Source organism: Puma concolor, chromosome E1 (genome assembly GCF_028749965.1).
Source record: "Puma concolor isolate L17-30 chromosome E1, mPumCon1.1.hap2, whole genome shotgun sequence".
Taxonomy (NCBI): Eukaryota; Metazoa; Chordata; class Mammalia; order Carnivora; family Felidae; genus Puma; species Puma concolor.
This window is the reverse complement of record NC_141680.1, coordinates 29862408-29887003: the sequence shown is the minus strand read 5'-3', so window position 1 is coordinate 29887003 and position 24596 is coordinate 29862408. Positions and strand designations below refer to the sequence as shown.

The window sequence follows — 24596 nt, the reverse complement described above, 5'->3', positions numbered from 1 at the left end:
CCCCGCGGGCTAAGGGAGGAGGCAGGCCTAGGCTCGAGGCTCTGCCTCGGTCTTCTTCGACTGGAGGCGAAAGGGTTTCCTCTCTTCTGCATCTTGACGGGTTCCTCCAACCCTCACTTTGCATCGGTGAATCGACCCTGCCGTCCTTCGGGACCTGCATGGTGCCGTCAGTCCTGAGTAAAGATCTCTCACTTGTGAGAGATGAAATCTGGATCTCAGGTTGCCACTAGCTAGCTGCGACCTCCTGGTCTGTAAGGAGTGGGAACAGGACTCACCCCGCTCTTCGCTCCTCCCTTTCTCCCTCCCCGGCCCCGGGGAACCAGAGCAGGCAGCATGGCTGAAGGTGGCCGCTGGAGGTCGCCGTGGCCGTGCGACACCACCAACCCAGCCTAAATGGAGAACCGTTGATTCAGACTCTCGACCGATAGCTTCACTTTGGGAGTTGGCCTGAATGCTTTAATACTAGCCCCTGGGGACAAAACTGTCTTCACGTGTCTTTGTTTATAGAACATTGGAACTTTTACCACAGCTGGTAAATTCCAGCAAAACAGGAACCTTGCCCGTGTTCGCTTTAACTCCAGGATCTAGAACAGCGTCTGCAACCTAGCAGGTGCTTAATATTTGTTAAATGACTACTGAACTCGTCCAGGACAACGATTGTACTTTACTCCTAGCACTTACTACAGTTTTTGAAGATCACAAGGGTTTCCGTATTTGTTCAGTGTTGTATCACAGGCTTCCTAGAGTGCAGAGTTTAATTCTGTATATCCCTTTCCCCAAATCAGGGAAAAAAGGAAGTCAGGAGGCTGCATGCAGGTAATACCATGTTTTCCCAAGAGCAGATTTCAGATCCAAATCTTCTATAGAACTGAAACTACTGTATGTGGGAAAGATGAAGAGGGGATCAGGCCCTAGATAATAGAGCTGTGGTCAGTGTGATGGAGAGGCCAGATTGGATTCTAGGCAGGGACTGAAACCTGTCATAGGAAAGGAAAGTTTTCCCTACTAAAAGCCAGAAACCAGCACCCTCCTTCAGCACCCTTTCAAAAGTGGGTCCTAGGATCTTCTTGGTCTCCAGGGGATGGTAAAAATACAGACAGTGACACCATATGGCAGCCATAGATTTGTTAAACTTTATTTCCTCTGAGTCTCTGGGGAGGCAGCAGGGATGTAAGGCGAAGTGGCAGTAGCTGCAGGGGCCTGAGCAGAGCTGGTGCTGGGACGGGCCGGCCTGGGCAGGATGAAGAGGAGATTTAAATATCCAGGATTGAAAGCCAGCTAATGGGTCTCCTTCATCTGTCTTTGGATTTTGTGCAGCATCTCCTGCATCCGCCGCAGCTGGAACAGGCACACCCATCAAAATGGGGCCTTTTAGAGAGTCCTATAGTGTTAACAAAGTGCCCCCAAGCTCTAATCCCTTGAGCCAGGGCCATGGAAGCCCAGAGGTGTGATGGAGACCCTGGGTAGAACCATTAAACCACAAGTCCAGGTGGTTTAATGGACCATTAAACCCAGATAGAAATACTGAGGTTTATAGTTAAGCAGGGACTGCCCCCAGGCTGTCAACCCCTACCACCCCACACTGCTCTCACCTCCTCATCTTTCTCTCGGATCAGCCTCTCAGTTTCTGGATCTGTCCCTGGTGGGACAGCAGGGATGGGGAAGTCGGTACCACTCTCTCGAGTCAGTTTGCTGAGGGGAAGGGGAAAGGAGGGTTGGTAAGGCTAGGGGGACCCCAGCACCTGCTTGGACTGAGCCCAGGGTCTGTAGAAGAACAAAGGAAGGGCTTGGTCTCACTCAAGGCTGTGCTTGGGATCCCCACCCTTGCCAGCTCTGTCCTGGCTTCTGGTCATACTTGCGATTCCTCTCTTTCACCACCAGGCGGGTCATGCTCTGGATGCACTGTGCCCGGTAGTTCTCATAATGTGTCTCCCGTGTCACATCCTTCAGGTCCTGCATGTGAGTACGCACCAGCATTGTCCTCAGCTTCACAAAGTCGCAGTGTCCTGGATTTTCCACTGCACAGCAAGGCTAGGGGTCAACCAGGAGCACTGGGAGAGCCACTGAGGGCAAGGAGATACCCAGGTCACCAGCTCAATGCTTTACCTTCCACAATGCCCCAGGGGTAGAGACGGCCCCGAACTCGCCGCCCTCTGGCCTCTACCACAGTGTTGCTGCCAATTACAGCAAATGGGATACTTTCCTGGAAGAAGTTAAGGGTGCCTGGTCAATACTCCCTGTTCTCACCTGTTCTTTTTCACCTATATCTTTATCTTTTCTGCTTCACTCTAGAAAAGCAGCGTGCTCTCCCACCCCTTATATAGAATTCCACTTCCCTCTTCTGCCCAGAAGAAACAAGATGGAAAGGGATGCCCTCGCGTAGCCCCACCTTTAGGGCTTGGTCCTGTAATTTGAAGTCTTCATCCTCATCAGAGTCACAGTCTGGGAACTGATAGACCTTGATTCCAAAGTGCTCAATCTCCTCTCGGATCTGGCAAACACATGAGGGCCCACAGTTCTGGGGACCCCATCCTTTCCAGAAGCCCAGTTGCTACCCTCCCCCCACCGGCTTCCCTCACTTTGCGTTTCTTGCGCTCCACTTCAGGAGGGGTCAGTGTGTCCGCCTTAGCCAAGATAGGCACGATGTTGACCCGCTGATGCAGGGCCTTCATGAATTCAACATCCAATGGCCGGAGCCTGGGAGATAGGAATCTGTGACCACCTGCTAGTGGCAGCCCTGCCCTGGTGCTCCCAGCCTGTTCCCTTGGCAGCACCTGGTAGTGTTGGGAGCCTCAGGCTCAGACCATACCCGTGGCCGAAGGGTGAGATGAAGTACAGGCAGCAGTGCACCCTGTTGTCTTGAATGTTCTTGCGGTTCAGGCCACTCTCATCTCGGAAATACTGCTCAAACTGCTGATCGATGTATTCTGCCACAGGCTTCCAGCTGGAGCAGGGACAGACAAGCAGAGAAACTGTGGGAGTGGGGGCTGCCTCGTGAGCTTTGGGACTACAGAGTAGCCCACATCCTGAGCAGTGTTTTCAAGACTCTGTTATCCCCTGGCTTGCTTTACTACATCTTCAGGGAGGTCCCTGGGTGGGACAGGGGTGCATCTGACATGTCCCAATAGAAAATCAGACTAAGCACACAGGCAAAGTTCAATAAATGCTAGTTTGATGAGAGGAAAAAAGCCTAGGTGACCAAACAAACCAATAAGAATAAGGTGCCTGCAGGTGAACACCAATTGGAAGCCAGGACAGCCCTCAGTCAGGTTCACAGTCCAGCCTCAGAATCTTTATTTATGTGTTTCTACTCTAAACCCACCCTTCCATGAAGGCTCCTTCCAGTGTACATCTATGTACACTATTCTCCCCTTCTCTCCACCACACTGTAAATATATATGTATACATATACACACTTGGCCTTCTGACTTGTCTCTGTGTCTGCCACTACACTGTCTGACCTATTTACTAACTGAAGTTGACTGACACATATGTTAGAGAACTGCTGCCAACCCTTCCCATCCCCGCTGACACTAGACCATAAGCCTCTCAGTGACAAGGATGATTCATACTTGTTCTGTATCCCTTAAAATGCCCAGCACTGGTTGGACACCTAGTATATGCTCAATAAACTCCTACTTGTTGACTAAAGTATATGTGGAGGTGCACTGTATACTGTGAAGTGCCAAGCAAATGAAATGATTATTCTTGTGGAAGGAAAGGAAAGGTACGTAGGTTGATTGAAGGAGAGGGTGATACTTGCTACAGTACGAACCAGGTGCTGGTTTGGGTACAGTGTCATGGCAAGCCCAGTGTACTGAGGCATATACCGAGAGTAAAAAGGGTGATGATGACACGGAGGCCACCTCGATCCATCAGGAATATTTACATCAGGAGACCATGTACCATGTGCCAGCACAGTGCTGTGGCAAGAATATAAGAAAAAATGGCCCTCCCCTCAAGACTAAGACACTGAAACTGAAGATGAACCAGTGTGCTGAGCTGAAAATCACATGTTTTAATGATAAAGCATGTGCTGAGGACTCAGAGCACAGAAAGGTCTGTAAGAGTCTGATGAGTCTGTGAGGCAATTACCCAGGGTCAGCTTTCTGGGAATGCAAACTGTGCAATCAACACCAGGTCCTGATCTCAGAAGGGCCTATGCTTGGTTTACTTCTCTGCTGTGGCTGTCTTGAAATTCTTAGTCATTCTAACCAAGGGGCCCTGCATTTACATTTTGTACTGGTGCTGCAATTATAATAGGTATAATGTAAACAACCCTTTACTTTAGGGGTTTTTTTATGTTTATTTGTTTTGAGAGAGAGAGAGAGCATGCATGTGAGCAGGGAAGGAGCAGAGAGAGAGAAAGGGAGAGAGAGAATCCTGAGCAGGCTCAACACTGTCAGCCCAGAGACCAACACAGGGCTCCATCTCATGAACCGTGAGATCATGACCTGAGCTGAAACCAAGAGTTGGACATCTAACCGACTGAGCCACCTGGACACCCTACTTTAGTTGCTAATACACATTCACATGCATCATTCTGGGTGATTTTCAGATCAACTGGATAAGATGGTAAGGGCCAGTATGTTTCAACTGAAGAAACAGGAATGCAGTCATTTGCTGAAGACCACGCAGTTACTGTATGCTGACCCAAGATCTGAACTCTTGGGCTAGCCATCTTAACACTGCCTGCCTAACTTCTTCATCAAGGGCACCACCTTTTCTCCTGTCTTTATCATTCATCCTCCTTCTCATCTACTCATTTAGGTCTGACCATTATCTAAGCATCCCTCCAGTTTCTGAAAAAATAAAGCCAAGGATGATGGGGTATGTGGCAAAGCCACCTCTTCTTCTGGAAGGTAGCCTAGAGGACGCCTGGAATTTAAACAAAGTTCAACCTATTTTTTTACCCTTTGCCTCCTCTTTCTCCTCCTCACCACTCCCTCAGTGCACTCTCATCCCTTTAATAAACTTGTTTGTGGCACCTAAAATGTTGCTGGCGAAAGAAAAGGAAGGAGGGGAGGTGGTGTTTATTGAGCCCCTACTAGATGTCTGGCCCTGTGCTACATGTTTCCACATGTGTTTGCTTTTTTTGAGGCTCTTCTTTCTTATCTTGTGTCTTCACCCCCATTACAGAAAGTACATTAGGTCAGAGTCAGAAAGTTCATTAAAGATCATCTATTCCCAGATAAAGAAGATGTGACACACACAGACACACACAGACACACACACACACACACACACACAATGGAGTATTATTCAGCAATCAAAAAGAATGAAATCTTGCCATTTGCAAGATGCTAAGTATTATGCTAAGTGAAATTAGTCAGAGAAAGACAAATATCATATGACTTCACTCGTATGTGGAATTTAAGATACAAAACAGACGAACATAAAGGAAGGGAAGCAAAAATAATATAAAAACAAGGAGGGGGTCAAAACATAAGAGACTCTTAAATACAGAGAACAAACTGAGGATTGCTAGAGGGGTTGTGGGTGGGGGGATGGGTTAAATGGGCAAGGGGCATTAAGGAAGACACTTGTTGGGATGAGCACTGGGTGTTATACATAGGGGATGAATCACTGGAATCTACTCCAGAAATCATTATTGCACTATATGCTAACTAAGTTGGATGTAAATTAAAAATAAATAAATAAATAGGAAAAAATAAACAAAAAAAGATCTTCTATTCCCACTCTTTTCCTCTCACTTCAGCTGCCCTGTAAAGGGTGGTGGCATGCTCAAAGGCCATAAACTCCTGACAATTGTGGCTATGTCTGTGCTTATGTGTGCATCCGTGGACGTATGTGTGTGTGTAATGGGAAGGGGGCAGCTGGGGCTGTGCGTGGTCAGACATACCACTCTGTGTTGTTGACTGCATCCCCAAAACCCGGCGTGTCCACAATGGTGAGCCGTAGCCTCACACCCTTCTCTTCTATGTCCACTGCATGTTTAGTGATCTCCACAGTTTGCATGATCCGCTCTGCAGGAAAGGGAAACTGAGACCAGGGCAAGGGCAAGGACCTGCCCAGTCAGGACAAACCGCCCACCCCAATCAGCTTTGCTGCCCAGAATGCCTCATCCACAGTGCCCCCCTTCCCACCCCAGGCCGCCTGGGGGCCTGTTCTCTGGGAACCAGCAAGGAGCACATTTCCCAACACAGGAAATGCCGGTGGCTGTTGGCTCTGGCCCCAGCCTCTTCTCTGCTCCCGGCTCTTTTCTTGGATTCCTGGAATCCTTTGGGGGTCAGAGACTCACTCAGAGAGCAGGATTCTGGTCCCTGCCTGGCTTCAGCACCCAAATCTTTAGGGAGCTGGCTGGTGGGCTGCCAGGCTAGATAGGCCTATGGAGAGATGCCGTCAAGGCCCTCTAGGAAGCCATGGTTTCCTGCATGCTGGGGAAGGCCCCAGCCCCCAGGCTGTGGCATGAGTTTGATTTCCCAAGTCAAGTCTGCATGCCAGTCTCCATGCCCCTCTCCTTGCCTTACCTTCAGCACCGAGGAGTTTCCGGTCCCGGTACAGATCAGTGAGGAAGAGGCTATTGACAAGAGTGGATTTCCCCAGTCCAGACTCTCCTGACAGGCGAGAGAGGACAGAAGATAAGATCTATAGCCAAAAGGCAACCCCACCAGAACAAGGTGTGTAGAGAGCTGCTTTTTCATCAAATTGGGAAGAGACCAACTGAACCATAGTGTTGTAGAGCCAGAAGGAAGCAGAGAAAACAGCTTGTCTAGCCTTCTTATTTGAATGAGGCTCAGTGAGGATAAGAGGTTGCCCAAGGTCACACAGAACAAGGCAAATACTAGAAAACTGTTGGTCAGGTGTTCTTTGTACCATTTCAACCCCCCTCCCCCCAACACACACATACACACTTTTGGCCACCCATGGCTCATGGCTACTTTGCAAAACTGCATGGCTGCTGGCTGCTTCTTCCTTCCTTACCTATACCTCCTCCCCAAATACATACCAGCCCCACCTGAAACACCCCCTGCCTAGCCCAGCCCTTCCCCAGCTCTACCTGCCACCATGAGGGTAAAGTCAAAGCCTTTCTTCACAGACTTTCGGTGAACTTGATTGGGGAGGGTCGCAAAGCCCACATACTCCTTGTCATCCTAATGGACAGGAAGGCAGAGTGTGTCAGAGTGAGAGGCAGGAGGGGTCCCAGGACCCAACACCTTCTCCCTCCCTCCTAGGTCTTTGCCCCAGCCCTAGAGGAATGGTGTCATACTCCCTTGAGGCCCCATCTGGGGCCACCAGCAGGGCTCCTGCCCCTGCTGATAGTCAGTTTCCAATGCACCTGGGGGCCAACACCGCAGAACTGGTGCTGACACTAGACAGGAGAGGCCCCAGCTCAACATGCATGCATGCATATGTGCACACCTATACACACACATGCACATACGTGCACAGACACTCGGGATCTCTCTGCTCCCTCCCTGGGTCTTCCAGCACCAGCCCACTGAAAGGCAAAGACAGGGCTGGAGGCTCTACCTCAGAGGAGTCATAGGGATCAAGCTTGCCCCATGGGCTGCGGGGTCGGGCTGAGGGGCTGAGAGGGGCTGAGGCAGAGAAGTACTGCTGGCTGTCAGAGGGCTGGGGCCACGAGGGGCCTTTGAACTCCAGGTCATCCTGGTAGAGGTCTGGGGCCTGGGGCTTTGGCTCCAGAACTTGGGGCCTGGACACCCAGGTCTTGGCCTCTGGTTGGTGGCAGCTCTCGCTTCCTGGGAAATCCTTCACGAATTTGTTCAGTTCTGTGTCATCCGTGGCCTCCAGGAAGCGCTTGATCTGGGGGTTGGAGGGGAGGTGGTGGGAGGATGGGGGGGAGTGGGTAGGTGGCATGAAGGGAAGAATGAAGGAGGAAGTCCAGAGAAGGTGAGAGGGAGAGAGAGGAAAGTGATTGTGGTTAGAAGGGAAAAGAAACTGCACTAGCAGCCAAGCCAGAGGAAGTGCTCACCATTCCTCCCTCACCTGCTCATGTGCCTCCCCAGCCGAGATGCCAGGAAAGACCCTGGAGTCCTGGAGCAGCCCTAGGCAGCCCCCAGTTGTTGCAGGCAGCAACTGTTCTTGGGATCAGAGAAGCTCCAGTCCTGATGTTCCCTCTTGACAGGGTGCCTGCTGCCCTGCCCTTCCTGGGGGGTCTGGCCAAGCCAGAGGCCAGTGAATGCCCTAAAGGCCAGGAAGTCAGACTGAATAAGGGGGAGCAACAGAGGCATTAGAACTGAGACGAGGATGCGGGCTCAGGATCCAAGGACAGTGCAGAGAGTCAGTCAGAATGGGACAGGGGCAGGAGGGAAGTAGGGAGGGGAGAAGGGACCTGCCAGCCCCAGGTAAATCAAGAGCCAGCAGAGGGCCCTGTGCCTCCTGTCACTGCAGGTCAGTGAGCTCTGGGAGGGAGATGCAGACTCTACTGGGGGTGCTCACTCTCCAGGGCTCACTGCCCGGAGCTCAGTACAGTTGATCTGACACCTCTGTCCCTTATTCCAGACACTGTGCCACACCAGAGCCTGAGGGTAGGCCCCAGGAGACTAGGGCAAACCCGCCAGTGGATGCTGAGTGCAGGGTAGAAGGGAGCTGGAAGGGACCCAGTGAGGGAGGATGGGAGGACACTAGGCTGCTGACAGCCCCTACCTGTGAGGGACACATAGGAGACAGCACCCATCGGTTGTCTTTTGCCCCCTCTGCCTCGAGTAAGATTCAGCCAGCCACGCAGGAAGGGATCTGGCCCCAATGGTGAACCACAGTGGGGTGGACAAACAATGACTGGCTCTGTGTAGAGACCTGTTCCACCCCATCTCCCAACCTGGAAGAGAGGCCACTTCCCCCCACTCCTGCCACCAACTCTAGACCCTAAAACTTCCTCTCTCCTTTGGGGGCCAGTCCCCTTTGTGGAGTGCCTGGCAGTGCTGGGCTCAGCTCTGCTTCACAATACCCACATGCCACCTCCAGACAATGGACAAGGGCTGGCTTCAGAGGCTGACTCACTCCCTGGGGATTGGCCAAGCCAGTGGGGGCTATCCCGGACCACTGTGGAGACCCGGCCAGGGTGGAGAGAGAGAAGATGGCCACAGTCTTCTGCAGGTCCCCTTTTTACAAAGGGAAGAATTGAAGGAGGAAGACATACACATTGCCAGGTTTATGCTAGAGGGAAGTGATTTAGAGGCTACAGGGAAAAGTCCCCTAAGAACTACTTCTAGGCTGTCACCTCTCAAGTCCCCACACCTGCTTATAGCCATCATCTCCAAGGCTTGCCTGGACAGAGGGGAGGAAAGAGGCCCTTTAGACTGAAACTGGAACCAGCATGTGGGGGCTTAGTGACCAAAAGAGGGTGTCCTGAAGCAAGCCTGACCTAACAGGCTCTTCTCAGCAAAAGTATTTATGGGATCCCATGGAGCAACTGTACATCTCAGTTTGTTTGTTGTTGCAGCATAATGATTAATTGTGCCCCTTTTCACTCTCAAAAGTGTCCCGGCTTGGACAATTAATTATATGCAACAGAGAAGAGATGGGACTGAGGAGGGTGGGGTCCCACAGGTCCTGTTTTCTGGCAGCTAGAGTCTGGGGAATTCCAGGAAATCCCGCCTCTCTGCATGACCCCACAGTGACCCAGCAGTTGGTCAGGGTGGAAGAAAGAAGACTGTGTTCCACCTGGTTTCCCCAGGAGCACTGAGCAGAGGGGCAGCAGTTAAAAGAGAAAGGAAGGCCCTGATTGGGACCCCTACCATCCAGTCTTCCAAAAGTCACCAGGAACCCAGCATCATTCTCCCTGCCAGTCCTGGCTACTTGTCAGCAGGAAGCGGCCCACAGAGGCCCTAGACAAGGCGTCAGGCACTAGGCTCCTCCTCACCTGCTGCCTGTCCTTCCCCACCCCCAGCTCCCAGGGTAGCACCTTACCCCAGCTTCAGTCCTGTCCTCAGGGACAGAACTACCTTGCCATCCCAGTGAATGGTCCATGTCCCTCCCACACTTCAGATACCCTGTCGGCAAGCTCTAGGTCTAATTTTATCCCCCAGGAAAAGTTGCTCACACACGGAAACAACCTGGTCTCAATGCTCTTGTAATCCAGCTTCCTGGCTTGCTCCTTTCCCTTTCTCTTTGGCCCCCCTCCCCCCTCCCTGTCTCTGTCAGGGGCCAAAACAGCTTGTGGAATGTCGTTCCCCACCCCATCCTCCTCCCTTTCCCTTGGCTCCCACCCTCCAAGGACAGCTCGGCTGCAGCAGGATCACTCTGTCTCTCTGCAGTCCCCTCCAACTCTGATTGGCTGTCTCATGACGCCTGCCCGCTGCCTACCCCGGTGGGCACAGCACCAGCCTCCCGAGTCTGTCTGCAGCACAGGCTCTTGATCCACCTGGCCTGTTAACCCCCAAGGGCACCGAGGCCTGCCAGAGGGTCATGAGCTGTCCCCAAGGTGACCTGGCCCATCAGTACACGGGGACAGCCACCCAGGAGACTCCACTGTCAAAGGACTCCAATCTCTTTCACCTTAACTTTAAGCAGTGCTGAAGTAGGGTGGGATGTCCTATAATCCCCTAGAAATATGTTCTCATGAGAACAGCCCTGCTTTTCTTCCTAAGCGTCCCTTTGTGTTTTCCAGCAGAGAACCCCAGTCTCTTCAGACATCTGCCCCTAGATTTCCCTGCAGAGTCCCAGCCACAAAAGGACTCCTCCCACCCTAGGATACCTGACCTCTGACTCATGGGGACCCATATCACTTCCATCACCCCACTGCTTCTAGAGAGTCAATGGAAGAGCTGCTAGCACTCGTTCTCTGAGAGACCAAAGGGAGGCTGGCATCCCAGAGGCTTCAGAGTTGCCAATTAGGTGGGAGACAAACTGAAGGGCTTGGCTGGAAGGGTGCAGATGGAGCGCCTGACTGGGAATCAGGAGGCCAGTGTTTCTGGTTTGTCCAGAAACCTTCGTGATTTTGAATATTGTCTTAATTTCAGGCCTCTAATGTCCAGTTGTGAATGGCCCTTCCTTGCCTCCCAGGAAGGCTGGGGAGAGATAACTCAAGCTGTTTTGAAGCTGAGGAGAGAGAGTGTACATCTCAAGTCATAGGACTGTTATTAATGTTGGCCTATCATTCTTTTCCCATGCAAACTAAAACCCCCAGGGGAGGTTTCCAGGGGAGGCTGGGGAGCTCTCCCCACTGTACCCACTGACCTCCATAGTGGCTGGGACACTGATCTCCTTTCACAGAGAGACCTCTTATAGAGAAGTCTGGCTTGACATAAATCAGTCAGCCTAAGAACTCGGCCTAAGAGGCCTAAAGCTGAGGACTGTGGTGATGGTGGGGATGTCTTTTAATTAGAGGGTGGCTTCAGCCAAGTTGAAAGCACCAAGACCTCAGCTGAACTGAACTTAGTGTGTGGCAGAAAAGCCCCTCTTGGTCCCTGCTGGGCTTGGCAATGGGGACAGTCAGTTCTCCCCAGGCTTCTATCACTGGAACAATCAGTGTGACGGTACCCATGTGGAGGGAAGTGGGGCAGGGATAAAGACCAGTACCACTTGGCCTCTCCCAGGAACCCCCTCTGGGGAAGGTCACAGAGTCACCAAGACTTCCTAGCCAAAGCTTGGGCCTCAGCCTGGAAACAGCTTGAAAGACAAAAGCCCAAAAGGTTGGCCTTTCCAGACCTGGAAGCTTCTGATTCCATGGGGCCCAGGGAGTTCCCTTCTGGAGGCTGCCCACAGCCAACATCCTGCCCCACAGGCTGGACATGGATCTCCTCCTATTGTAAACAGCCTGTGCCTCCTAATGCAGTGGGCAAATGTTGGGGGGCCTCCAACCTGGGAGGAGAGGCTGGCATGGGGCCTGGAGGCATTGACACCCAGCATAATGTGTTTGTGGCAGGCTCTGGCAAGGATGGCAGAAGAGCTGGCACCCTTACAGTCAGACATCAAAACTTCCTACCTGGGGGTATCCAGGAGGCTGACTGGGGTTAGTATCTCTCCTTCCAGTACAGGCGGGTGGCAGGAATGAGTTCCCCCACCCCCACCACTGCAGAGGGACCTGGTTTGGGGTAGTGTAGGATGCAGCAGGAGGAAGCTTCCCCATGGGTCCTGTCTCAGAGGCAGTGATGTATAGACGATCCCAAGGGTAGGATGGTAGGCTAGGCTTCCCTCTCTCAGGGGTCCCTGGGTAGAGGGCGCTGTGGGAAGAGCCAGGAGATGCCCTTTGCCAGGCTGCGGGAAGGAGGGCCCAAGCGTCTCACCATCCCTCTCCGGGAGGCAGGCAGTGTTTGTAGGCCTCCTCTGTGTGTCTTCCCAAGGAAGTTGGTGCTGCCCCTGAGCCCAGGGTAGGTGGGTGAGGAGGGGTCATCCAGGTAACAGCTGACTCAGGAAAGGGCGGGGGACCCTCACCTCCGCGTGTCGCTGACGCGCCTTCCCCAGCCTAACACGCGCGTCTCTGCCGGCGGGCCCCCCCACCTCCCGTCAGCACCGACCCAATCCCCGGTCCCAAAACGCGGACAGCACCCCAGCCCTCGGGGGCCGCTCCGCCGTTGCTCGGATCAGAGCGAGAAACTTGGAAGCGGCGACGCAACGCCGTCCACCACCAGCAGCCAGAGACAGCGCCTCCCGCCCGGCACAGCCGGGGCTGCTGCGCCGCTGGTCCCCGCGGAGCCGCTGGGAGCAGCGGGCCCTGCGCGCCCCGGCCCTGCCCCGCGCCCGCGCGCCTTACCATGGCTGCAGCCCGGGCCGGGCCAGCTCCGCAGGGACAGCGTCCGAGCGACCCGCGGCCGGAGCTGCGAGCCGACCTCGAGGGACCGCCGGCCCCCGCCCGCCGCCCAGAGTGCGGACCGGCCGGGGGCGGGGCCGGGGGCGGGGCGAGTCGGCCCTGGGGCGGGGCCTGCCCTCTGAGGCGCGGACGCCTGCAAAGCTGAAGGCGGCGGCGGGCGGCTGGCTGCGGGGAGAGGCGGGCCTTGCAGCCCGTGACCCCCCCGGATGAGCAGAGGCGCTCAGGACAGCGCAGCACTGCTCACCTGGCTCTTCCTTACTCAGCCCCTAAGAGTAGCCTCTTCAGGCAACGCATCACCGTGGGGGCTTGAGCAAACCCCCCAAGAAAAGGGAAAGGCCAACCTAGCATCCCCAGGAGAGGTCTTTCGAAGGAGAGGGGTTTGCCCCACGAGTCGGGAGAGACTCCATTAGTTACCGAAGGTTTTCAGGAAATGAACCTAACTGATGTCCAAGTTAACTGATTGTCCCTACCCCCTCTACACCTCCTAAGGTAGAATGTCAGACTTTCTCTACCTTTACCCAAGCTATGAAGAAGAGACAAAATGTTCCCTTCCTGCAGGACCCTAGATTAAAGATTAAAGAGGATTTGCTGCATAAATTATCCAGGGATCATCTGCTGGAAAGGTGGAAGGGAAGAGGCTGAGTGGCCTTTATGGGGCAGTAGAGTCTTGTCTGGCGCTGAGGGAAGTGGGAAGTGGCAGCCCAGGTGTGAGCCAGTCTATGCTGGGCAAGCAGGTGAGATGCTGTGGGGACAGATGCCTCAGCAGCTTTAGAAGCATTAGAGGCTCAGAAGGGTCAGCAGCAGCAAGGAAGAAGTAGATGCTTAGAGGGTGGGGGTTGGTGAGGATTTTCCGAGCTAATACAGGGCTGAGCTGGTCAGGCTTCTGTGAAAGTTTCCAGAAGTATGCCTCTTCCTGACTCCCACAAACTCTCCTCCAGGGCATGCTGATTTGCCTGAATACACTTTGAATAAAACAGGTCCACAGACATGGCCCTCTCTATTGGTAGAACACCCAGAAGCCTGCCTACTCTATTTCAGTCTGATCTGTGACCAGTGGTCATGGTTGGGATCAAGTTAGAACTTAGCAGAGGGACGGAGGGGGGCCTAGGTATACAGAGGAGAACACGTTCGGAAAACATGGGATGGCTATTGGAGACATTATTAGATATTTGGCACTGGTGGACTGAAGGACGGAAGGAGTGCCATTGCTTAAAGAAATCAGGGGCATTCATGGGCTAGCAAGTTGAGGAGGAACCTTCCTAGCTGGGTGACCTTGGGCAACTCACTTTACCTCTCTGGACTTCAGTTCCCACACCAGAAAATGAGGGGATTAAACTAGGATATCGCCAGCAGCTTGGCTCAGATAAGAGGGAGCATCTGAATGTATAGAGAGTTTCCTGGAAAAGGCCTGGGGTAGATGAAGAGATCTGAAGCTGTACTCAGGAAAACAAAGACATGAAAGAGTTTCTTTAGAGAGAAACCAATGGCTATTGGAAGGCTACAGAAGTAGCAGCAGCTGCTGCCGTCAGACCTGAACATCAAACTCACTACACAAAGCCCCACTGTTGGGAACTAGCTATAGGCCACTAACACTCACGTATGCACTCATAAGACTGCTTCTTGAGTGCTTCCACTGGCATTCTGCATGGCCTGGGCTGGGAGTGCTGGGCCGAGGGGAGAAAACCTATGTCAAGGAAGACAGGCCCCATCACAAACAAACCCTTGTTTTCCTCAAGTGTACTTCCCTCCTCCCCCCAGTCCTGGTTGTAGTCCAAGTGTGGACACAGACACGTCTCAGAAGGCAGCCCAGCTAGCTCATCCTCAGCTGTGGCTGGAATCCCAACTCTGCTCTGGCACCAGCTGCCCTGGCCCCCAGCAAGCCCTGTGTGTCCTGAGGCATGTTGGTGCCAGCTTGTTTTGAGGGAAGTGAGCCCCAAAGAGAGGCCTGGGACTGGAACTGGAACTCATCTCTACACCAAGACTCTTAGGGTCTTGATGCTCACCAGTGTCTTTGTAATCACTACATCAGCTGCCCAACATGAGGCATGTTGGGTGAAGTAAAAGCTAAAGACAGACTTTGAGCCATTCCATCTACATAAATCCTGCATACTAACTCTGAAGCACTGTGAGTTTCTGAGAGAACTTGGCCTTGGCTTAGGACCCCATACCAGCTTTGGCAATTAGCTCACTGCCTGAATATCCCTTCTCCTTCATGGGCCTCTTTTTCCCCCACTGAGAGAGAATTGGACTCCCCCCAACTCCAGCTCTTGTGTTCTGTGATGGTGCAGGTAGCGTCTGACACCTGGTCAGAAGCAGGGCCAAAATATAGCTGCCCTTGTATGAGTCACTGACCACTGAGTGCTCCTCCCCATCTCCAGTTAGCATGTGGACTGGCCAACCTTGCCTCAGGTACCCCTCAGTCCTTAGAGTCTCACTCTTCCTTGAAATTCAACATCCCAACAGGAAATGATATCCTTGACTAGAGTACAACTTCCCATGCACTGCTGGAGTGGGGATTTCAAGCCAAGGGTCTGGGGAATGAACACTTTGTTTGGCACAAGGGATGACTCTTCTGGGAACTCAGATCAGCACACACCTCCAGTCTGCTATCAGGAGGTCCCTCTGCTTAGGTCAGGCTAGCATGGTCTATGTGGAAAAACTCCTGGCCCCCTCCATTGGATCTTTCCTGCCTACCCATGGGTGAAGGTTGTGTGGCACCAAACTAAATAAGGATTCTGTACTTGGGCAAAGTCAAGGTCCAGGTTCAAAAGCCAAGAATAAAGAGTGATTATCACAGGAAATCAGGATTTCGGATCTGCATGACTAGCAAAGGCCACTTTTGCCTCTCAGTAGCAGAGTTTTCTTAAGTGGCACAAGAACTAATTGTATCTCCCTTCCCCCAGAGGTGATGAGTCACTGATGATATAGTCAGAGAGCTCTGGTAGGGGCAAAGAACTATTACCGGGTTGTGTCTTTCAAGGAAAGCTTAGCCAGCCTGTCCAGAAAGTTCTGTGCAAAGGCAAGAAACCAAAATACCCTCAACCTCACTCCCACCCCTAATGTTCCCCAGTGTCTCATGATCCTGGATCAGGCATGAAATGTGGGTGGTAATGTCAGGGAGCACTGTTTCCTGGCACCTGTTGTCTAGCTGTGGTAAGAGGCAGTTCTGGAGCCAGTAGAGTGCCAGAGGCCTGCCAGAGGCCTGCCAGAGGGCCTTTCCAACACCTTCTCTGCAGTAGGGCAGGGCACAGGAGCTGAGAGATGGAAGAGACTTACATATGCATTGGTGTGTGACCCCCTTCAAGAGCCCCCACCCTACATCCCATCTTCTTAAAAGTTTCCCACGACTAAAAACTGACTCTACTGCCCTTCAATCTTTGGGCAGTGTGTTATCAAAGGTCTTCATTACCTGGAGTTGAAACCTGTGTGTACCTGGACTTTACCCTTCAAGTGCCTCCATGCTAGAAGCTTTGCTAACTCATTTCACTGGACTTTGTTTTGTTCTTTGATGTCCACACTCTTTCAAGTGACCCATCTATAGACTTTTCTCTTCCAAACTAACCATAAGCCCCTCAAGGACAGCGAGTATGACCTCTACTCACTTCAATTCAGTGAACATGTGATATAATGTCCTCCTGGATGCCCAGGACTCTGCCCCCAGGAGGTGTCTGATCAATATGAATTGACTGAAAGGATTCATTGATTAGTTTTCCACTCTGATTTTGGAGCACAGACAAGCCTTGAGGCTCTGGGCCTCACTGACCCATCCATAACTTGCCCTTCATTCTGGCTGCTTGCCAGCTCATACTTCATCTCCCAGCCTTGTAATTTCCATGCAAAGACACAAATGTTACCCTCACTAAAACCTTTCCCTTCATATTTTGTGATATCTGAAGGTGCTGCTGAAATATTGATTAAGTTACTTTCCAGGAAGATGGGGCTATGGAAGAAGGGTTTCTACACCACATATGAATCCCTGGGGCAGGGTGCTCCCTAAAATACTCTCAGTCTTGATGAGCCAGCTCTGCAAAATGGGGAGCAAAAGTTCACTTCATAAGGTTGCCGTGAAGATTCACTAAGGTAACACACTTAGAATGGTGCAGGCACTAAAATGAGTGGTAGCTACTATCTCAGCTAATGAGAAAATTATCAACACCAAATCAGCAACTATCACTGTGACCATTTCTTTTTTTTTTTTTTTTTAATTTTTTTTTTCAACGTTTATTTATTTTTGGGACAGAGAGAGACAGAGCATGAACGGGGGAGGAGCAGAGAGAGAGGGAGACACAGAATCGGAAACAGGCTCCAGGCTCTGAGCCATCAGCCCAGAGCCTGATGCGGGGCTCGAACTCACGGACCGCGAGATCGTGACCTGGCTGAAGTCGGACGCTTAACCGACTGCGCCACCCAGGCGCCCCTCACTGTGACCATTTCAAATGCTTTCTCTACAAACAATTAGGAATGTGCATGTGTAATAGTGTAGAGGGATGGGAAAAGAGCCCTTGACTAAAGTGACATTGGAATGACCATGCTGCCACCAACTGTAGAGTCAGCTTCTCCAGCTGAACCCCACGCCATCTCTAAAAAACTAGTCTTGGTTTCAGACTTACTGAGCTGAATTCCCAAAAACAGCCATCATAGAGACTCTTGGAGCTAAATGACTTTGCCTGTGGTGGGTGTGCCAAGGAAATGACTTTGGCCCTGCCCTCCCACCTTCAGCATCAGAGCCTGAGCTTCTCTCAGGAGCTGCCTCACATTCTGTCCCCTTCCTTCAAGGGCGCACTTGGCCCCCAAGGTGCAGCTGTCTCTGGCCTCTCCCCTCATGGCAGCTGGGCCAAAGGCAGCTGAGCAGAAGAGGGTAAAGGGACATGGTCATTTCGTCACTCAGGATAGCCTTCCTCTGGCTGAGCAGCTGTCAGGGTGGCTTCTGTGTTACAGATTTTCTCCCTCGCCCAAGTATGCTTCCTTGCTCTCTGAGGCCAAGCTCCCTAATCTATCCAGGCCTGCTATTTCTCCTCTTACTTGAAAACCCCACCATTTCAAACACCACCAAACTTCTCTGATAGAAACATAGAATGTTGGAGATGGGTTCCAAGCAGGGAACCAAGTAACTTCTGGAAATACACCAGAAAGTCCAAAATAAATGTGGCAGGTTCTTCCCTATGTGGGATCATTCTGAGAAGAGTAAAAAACTAAGGGATTCTGGCCTCAGTTCTACCATCGACCACAAGGGAGGGGCATAGGATTTTCCTGCCCCCATTTTATAGTCAGAGGGAGCAATCTGCTCAGATCTCACAGTGAAGGCAGGACATCACCCCCCTGCCCTGTGCTTCCAGTGGCTCTTGCTGAGGCATAATGCACTTTAGCCTGTCCTATGGTCACCATTTGTCCTAGTTTGCCCAGGACTGGTGGGGGTCCCAGGACACAGGATGCTAAAACCAGGAACATCCCAGGCAAACCCTGAGTTGGGTCAACCTAGCCTGTCCCCAGAATAGCAATGTGGGTCAGAGGTTACCAGCCTCCCATCCAGCTCTGGACTTTGCTGCCCATGGTAGCTGAAAATGAACAAGGTGCCATCTGACACGAAAAGAAGCTGGGTATCAAGGGTCAGGCTGCTATGAAAAGCCTCCCGAGGTGCCCTGCCCCATTTTTAGCAGCTCTGCTCCATTCTTTCAGTTCTCTCTCCTCTCAACTATAAGCCTTGGTACAAAGCAAGAGAAAATAAGGGGAGTGGGAAAGATGGTTCTAAGGTTCCTTTCAGACAGCCCATATCCTGGGATTCTGTTAACATTCCCATGAATGCAGAGACTCCCTGTGTTCCTCCTGGACTCTGGATTTTTCTCTGTCGAGGAAGTCTGAGCAAAACTTCCCTGAGACTCAAAAGCCAACAGGAGGCTGGCCATACCATCCCCCAGGGGCCAAATGACAGGTCACTCTAAAGACACTGAAGTTTGCCTCAGGTATCACTGAGATGGCCTCCCCTGTTTCCTGGCCTGTTTTCCAGAGTTGGTTTCTTGCATAATTGATAGAGATAGAAGGGAGTAAACCACCTTGTCTGCTGACAGCCTGAGAAGTCATTTGCAAGGGCAAGTAGGTTAGGTGCTTTGAGGACAAGGTTCTTAGGGCCAAGGCAGCTCCATCCATCGGAGCATTGAAGCCCCTCCCATCAAGGGCTGCTTTATTCCAAGGAATTCCCCAGGACCGTGTGGGAAGACAGCCCCAGCTGACACCATAGGGCACCCTCAAGACCTTCCTGTTGAGCTTCTGCTAGTCTTGATACAAAAAAACAAAATCATTAGGAATGATTCCCTCATTCCAGCATAACCTTCTCTGGGGAGATTCCAGCCCCTAAATTACCAATCCAAGGATGAGAAGCATCTGTAATCCCTGCTCCTTAGACAAAAGGGCCTTGAGGAGCCACTTGGGAAGAGACTGACACTTAAGAGAGAGAGAGAGAGAGAGAGAGAGATGGTTGAATCAGGCTCCATCCTCAACTATGGACCCAGAAGGGCCTGTGAAGTTCAACAACAAACATGCTGCTGTTCACAAGCCAGGAGCTGTGGCTGGCCACCAGAGAATTCCTGCCAGGAATGGAATCTGGAACAGACTCTACAGTCAACCATTCCCAGATCGGAGGAACTAGAGGCCTTGGACACTAGCACCATCGTCTCTTTGTGGGAAGGTCTGTTGGCCATTCAGCCTGGAGGACAGGCTGGGGAAAGCCTAGCACTCTCATGGTTTGTGAGGAGTCCCTGGCCCACCTCCATGACACCGCACTTCCAAAGAGCCAGAGAAGACCAGCAGGCCCAGCTGGTCTCTCCCCAGCTTCTTTTCCCAGCTTCTGGGGAGCAGCTCTGCCGCCGAACAGGGCTGGAGAGCTGCAATTATCCAGACAGGATAAGAGCTATTTTGGGAAGGAGCCGTTCTGCTGCCAAGGCTTTTGACTTTCTAAACTAAAACAAGATGCACAAAGAAAGGGGGTGAGGATGGGGGAGAAAAGGGAAGAACTTTCTCAGTCAAAACCGTCATATCCAGAATGAGGGAAAACACTAACCCCTTCCCAAAGGTAAGAGACTAGCTATTAAGCTATCTCTAGCTTTGAGAAGGCGAGTGTAACCTGACCACCCCCCCCCCCACACACACACACACATCCCCTAATGACTCCTTCTCTCCAAAGTTCCTCCAAGAGCACATATTCAGTCTGTTGCATTTATTTGGACATTTGAGCACAAACTATTTCATATTGTTGTTTAAATGTTTCCTGTCCATGTCTTATCTCCCAAACCAGATGGTAAGTTTCTCATGGCCAAAGAATGTGTGTGTTCTGAGGCTTCAATGCTCTCTCCAGTAGTGCCTAGCAGAGTGCTAGGCATCTGAATGAAGTTGTTTATGAAAGGAAGGGAGAGAGGGAGGAAGGAAGGAAGAGCAAAAGGAAAGAGGGAGAGAAGGATTTACTGTCTCTCGTGGAGGTGATCTCTAAATGTAGTTGTTCCCACCCACAGTTGAGCTCAGGGCATGGGGCTGAATAAGAAGCCATGGCAGAGGGAGTGGCAGCCACATTTTTGGCACCTCCCCTTCAGCTGTTCCATCATCTGAGCTCAGGCTGTCCTGCTCCACCTCCTTTATTTGTTTTCTATCTGTAATTAACTGTCCATCCTGGGCTAACCTATGGATGGGACCCATTAAAAGCCATGCTAGGCTCTAGGTAAGGGAGAGATAGGGTAAGAGAAAGAATGGAGGCAGGAAGAGCTCAGACTATCTTATCAAACATGGGCTAAGAAGAACTAAAGTAGTTATAGGAATAATGCACTCTGAAATCAGGACACTCTTTGCCAAATTCAGGACACAGGGCTGCTGAGAGCAGAGTTTACCTTGTGCCTTTCCAAGTTGAGGACTCAAATAGTGTGTAACCCAGAAAAGTGTTCCCTTTCTGGATTGCCCTAGGCTGAAGAGGGGAGAGCCAAGTGGGGGCTGATCCAATGTATGGTTTCCCAGACAGCTTTTAGATCACCTTTGTGCAAATCTCCTTCTGGGGAGATGCAGCTCCCCCTACCCCGCCAAGTGCACAGCATGGCAAGTAGAACACAGGCTAGATTTCAGCCCCCACTTGCCCTCTCTGCTAGGTACCCTTGTGCAGTGAACAACTTGCCCAACTATAGGGAGAGTTCTGTCTGTCTCCCTCCATTCCTGCTTCCATGAGAGGTTAAGAGAGAGACTTGGATAAGGGGGAGCATGGGAAAACTGGAAGTAACTTCCCAGCAGTGTTCTTACCTCCTCATCTGTCATAATGGAGAAGTAGAAGTCAGGCATTCCCAAGGGACAGCAAATGGAATTCAGAGAGTACCAACAGGAAGGGAAAAAGAGAATTTTACTAAAGATCTCCGGTGGACTTTGGCATAACCTGGCCCAACATCCTTTCTAGTGAAAGTGGCCCAAATAGCAACAGCTAGTAAATTTACAGCAGTAAATACTGAGGACTCACTGTTACCAGGCACCATGCTAAGTGCTGTACATGTAGTAGCTTGGTTAGTCCTCTTCTAAATCCTAGAGGTAGCCATTGTTCCCACTGACAGTTGGGGCAACTAACAACTGGAAAAATAAAATAACTTACCCAAGGTCACAGTGAAAAAATACTAGACACAGGACTCAAACCTAATACTATAACTCCAGAGTCCACACTACTAAACCTCAGCTTTATAGAGCTTTGCTTTCTCTGAGGGGCAGGGACGCCTTTCTCTGCTCTTTGCTGCCAATTTGATAGCTCATGCGGTTGGGACTGGATTGCATTCACAGGACTCTCTCCTCCCTAGGGACTTCCTCATCCAGAGCCCTGGCCTCCCTCATGCTCACAGGAATAAAGCCTATCTTGGGCCACAACATTCAAGGCAGGAACTCTTTGTTACTAATATTCACTATATGAGGGTTGGTCCCCTCTCTCTCCACCAAAGAGGTCAAGAGTACAAAGGGGGGAAGGGCGTCACGAGGCCCTGGGGATACTTAAGGATTCTAGAGTTGGCTACAGGACCCACTGATGGCCTCAAGACAGAGGCCTGGACATCCCTGGAGATTGTGCCTGGGAAGCAGCCAATAAATACCTCCCAAGTCTGGGCAAGGGGGCTTGAGGAGAGTTCTGACACAAGACCCAAGAGGAGACCCATCAACCTACATTAGGGCAGGGTAAACCCTGAGTAAGACTGTGAAACAGGTAGTTTGTCTTGGTGACTTTTTTGGGGGGGGTGGGGAGGAGGGGGTTAAAAATCACGAGAGGTAAGACTAGCTAAACTGAAAGGCATAGGCTTAAATTGTTCTCCATTTCAGAAATGACTACTTCCCATTGAAAGGAGGCTCTCGAAAATGAAAAAGGTTCCAAGTCCCAAAGGAATGACTCTAATAGTGGAATTATAGTCAACCCTCTAGTATGTGTGGTGCTAATAGACCTAGCTCTGTAGATACATAGCGGTCATCCTTCCACCTGTCCTCCTGCCTCCCAAACCCCAACAACGGACCCACAGGAGGGAAAATCACAGACCTTTTAGCCACCAGATGACACGATTATACATTTCCTCAGACACATCTGAAAGTAACAGAAATTGTTGCTCTTTTTCACTGTGGGATGTACACCTCTCTCCCCACTACTTAACATTTCCCTTTTAGGCTCTACATTTCTCCATCCAAAGGTGCCCTCAGCCCTTGATCCTCTCCAAGAAGCCCCTGCAGTCTAGGACTAAATCCTGCCCCACCCTTTTCTCCACCCTCTGTGCCACTGTTAATGCCTTTCCCCTCTTGGAAGTCTAGGTCCTAGCGTATCTGTGCTTCACCTTCTCCACTTTGTTGTCAGAATATTTACCTGAGAACCTTATTTTCTTTACTAGCCCTAACCAGCCCTAGTCCCAACTCAGTTCTTTATCTCCATTCTTGGGAAGCGCTTCCTACCCTGAAAACCACTCTCTATTACTTTCCATTGAAAGGTTAAGCAGCGTTGCCTGGAAGAATCAATGCCTGATGCCTGCCCAAGCATCGTTACTGATGTCATTAGCTTGGAGCTCAAAAAAGCTGGCAGGGAAGGAATGGGGCAACAGGCTCAAGGTTTAGCTTGAGCACTGGCAGGAGAGCAGCTCTGAGGCCCAGAATGAAGAAGGGGACTGACTTTCCTACCCACCCCAATGTCCCACCTCACTAAATTGGGGCTGCACCTGGGCAGTCTGCTTCTTCACATACCCAAGAAGAAAGCACTAAACCTTTGAATGGGTTGTTTGGAGGTCTGCTTGAGGGCTTGTGGCATTTCCCTCAATGGTGCCTGGTTTGGAGACTCCTTTGGTGGTGATAGTGGTGGTGGTGTTGCTGATGGTGGTGGTGATGGACTTGCCTTCTCTCTCTGGAACATCATTTCCTCACAGAAAGGACTTGAGTCCATTTCAAAAAAGGACAATAAAGGGTCTGGGGGAAGAGGGGACTTAGACTCAAAATCAGGTGTTGTCGGCCGGCTTTGGAATGTTTCAACTTCAGGATTGAGTAAGGCCCACCATGAACAGTCAGGTCCATACCTAGGTAAGGCCCGAGGGGGTAAGGGCCGAGGGGTCAGTTCCAGTTCTGCATGAACCGAGGGCTTTGGGGAGGGTTCTGGATACCTGAGTGCAGGTCCTGGGGACATGCAGACACTTTCTGAGGGTCTTTGGGTGTGCTGCTTATAGCTGGGTTCTGGAGTGACAAACATAGATTTGTGGGGGTTCTCAGACACTGCTCGAGATGTCACACGGGGAGCTGAGTATAACTGTTCCGCTGAAGAGATGGTGACCCTGCGGCTGACCTCGCCATCTCCTCTAGTTGAGGACCTCAGGTTGGACTCTACTTCTGATGATATTAAGTTCTTTGGGGAGGTCTTCGTGTCAGTGTAGACAGACTGCTTAGGGATAGTCTCAGGATCTGAACGCCTAGGAACTCGGTGTCCACCACTCAAATCCTTTAGGATAGAGAGTCTGAGGGATGATTCCAAGTTCATATTCCTATGCAAAGTCTTGGGTTCTGTGTAAATTGGGCCGGGATGACTCATTTCACACTCTTGGCCAGGGATCTTTCTTTGGGCTGTCCGAGAGTCTGCACTGACTCGGCCACTGCTATGTTCTGGGCTAGAGGGTCTTCTTGGAGATCTGATCTCAGTAGCAGTCAAACCCTTTTGTATGGGTTCAGTTTGGACTGCTTCATCCTTTGGGTAAACCAAAGTCCTACGGGGAACTCTGACCCCTTGTGGGTACTGGACCTTGGAGGGTGGGTCTTCTTGCAAGATTTGTAAGTTATCCTTCTGGTCTACAAAACTCAACCGGCGAGAGGATTTGGCATCAGGGGTTAATGAGTAGCGATTACTGATGTCATGCCCTGGCTTGCTCTCAGCCCCTCTTCGTGCTGATTCCTCTCTGGATGGGCTAACATTCCGTTGTGTCTGGACAGCATGGGAAGCTGATGTTTGAGTTTGCTGGATCTTTCGATGAATAGAGGGATGGCGGTATGATTCTGATTTTGATCGGGCCTCGCTTCCTCGAGGGATGGGTGTTCCACTGGGCCCTGACTGGGGGGAGATAGAACATGGATAGTCTGATGCTGAATGGAAAGAGGGGAGATGCCCAGCTTCTGATCTTCGATGGGGCGAAGGACTTCGGGGGGCTGCAGCGGTTCGTGAGCTTGAGGCAATCATATATCCTTGTCCCCGCTGAGGGGTTGTGTTAGTAACCTCAGACCCTTTCTGTGCTGAAACTGCTACCTTGGACCCAGTTTTATTTGTCTTGACCATCCGATAGACTGAGCTCCTCTGGGTAGATCCCATATTTTACTGGCTGGCTTGTATTGAGGATCCTAATGAAGTCTG

The 24596-nt window shown here is 51.3% G+C and overlaps 1 protein-coding gene across 2 annotated transcripts; it reads right to left on the bottom strand.

Annotated features, from left to right (window-relative positions):
- Nucleotides 1–1127: 1127 nt before the first annotated feature.
- On the bottom strand, nucleotides 1128–24536 carry SEPTIN4 (septin 4). Of its 2 annotated transcripts, XM_086686855.1 has the most exons (14): nucleotides 22955–24536; nucleotides 22266–22310; nucleotides 21008–21015; nucleotides 7495–7788; nucleotides 7022–7115; nucleotides 6492–6578; nucleotides 5864–5987; nucleotides 2810–2944; nucleotides 2580–2697; nucleotides 2390–2491; nucleotides 2107–2203; nucleotides 1856–2018; nucleotides 1593–1692; nucleotides 1128–1338 (listed from the first exon to the last, which is right to left on the bottom strand). In XM_086686855.1, the coding sequence occupies exons 1-14, from the start codon at nucleotides 24519–24521 to the stop codon at nucleotides 1279–1281; spliced, it is 2994 nt and encodes a 997-aa protein (XP_086542981.1). In that variant the 5' UTR covers nucleotides 24522–24536; the 3' UTR covers nucleotides 1128–1278. The 2 variants fall into 2 exon arrangements, with proteins under 2 accessions (XP_086542981.1, XP_086542982.1); XM_086686856.1 differs by lacking the exon at nucleotides 21008–21015 and having other exon boundaries at nucleotides 7495–7795; nucleotides 22265–22310.
- Nucleotides 24537–24596: the final 60 nt, after the last annotated feature.

Excerpts from the sequence above, each read along its gene's own strand:
- SEPTIN4 (XM_086686856.1), bottom strand. The coding sequence starts at position 24,521 with ATGGTCAAGACAAATAAAACTGGGTCCAAGGTAGCAGTTTCAGCACAG. Across the intron at positions 2,698-2,809 it reads ATCTCACCCTTCGGCCACGG|GCTCCGGCCATTGGATGTTG; the intron begins GTATGGTCTGAG and ends CCTATCTCCCAG. Across the intron at positions 1,693-1,855 it reads GTGAAAGAGAGGAATCGCAA|CAAACTGACTCGAGAGAGTG; the intron begins GTATGACCAGAA and ends CCTTCCCCTCAG.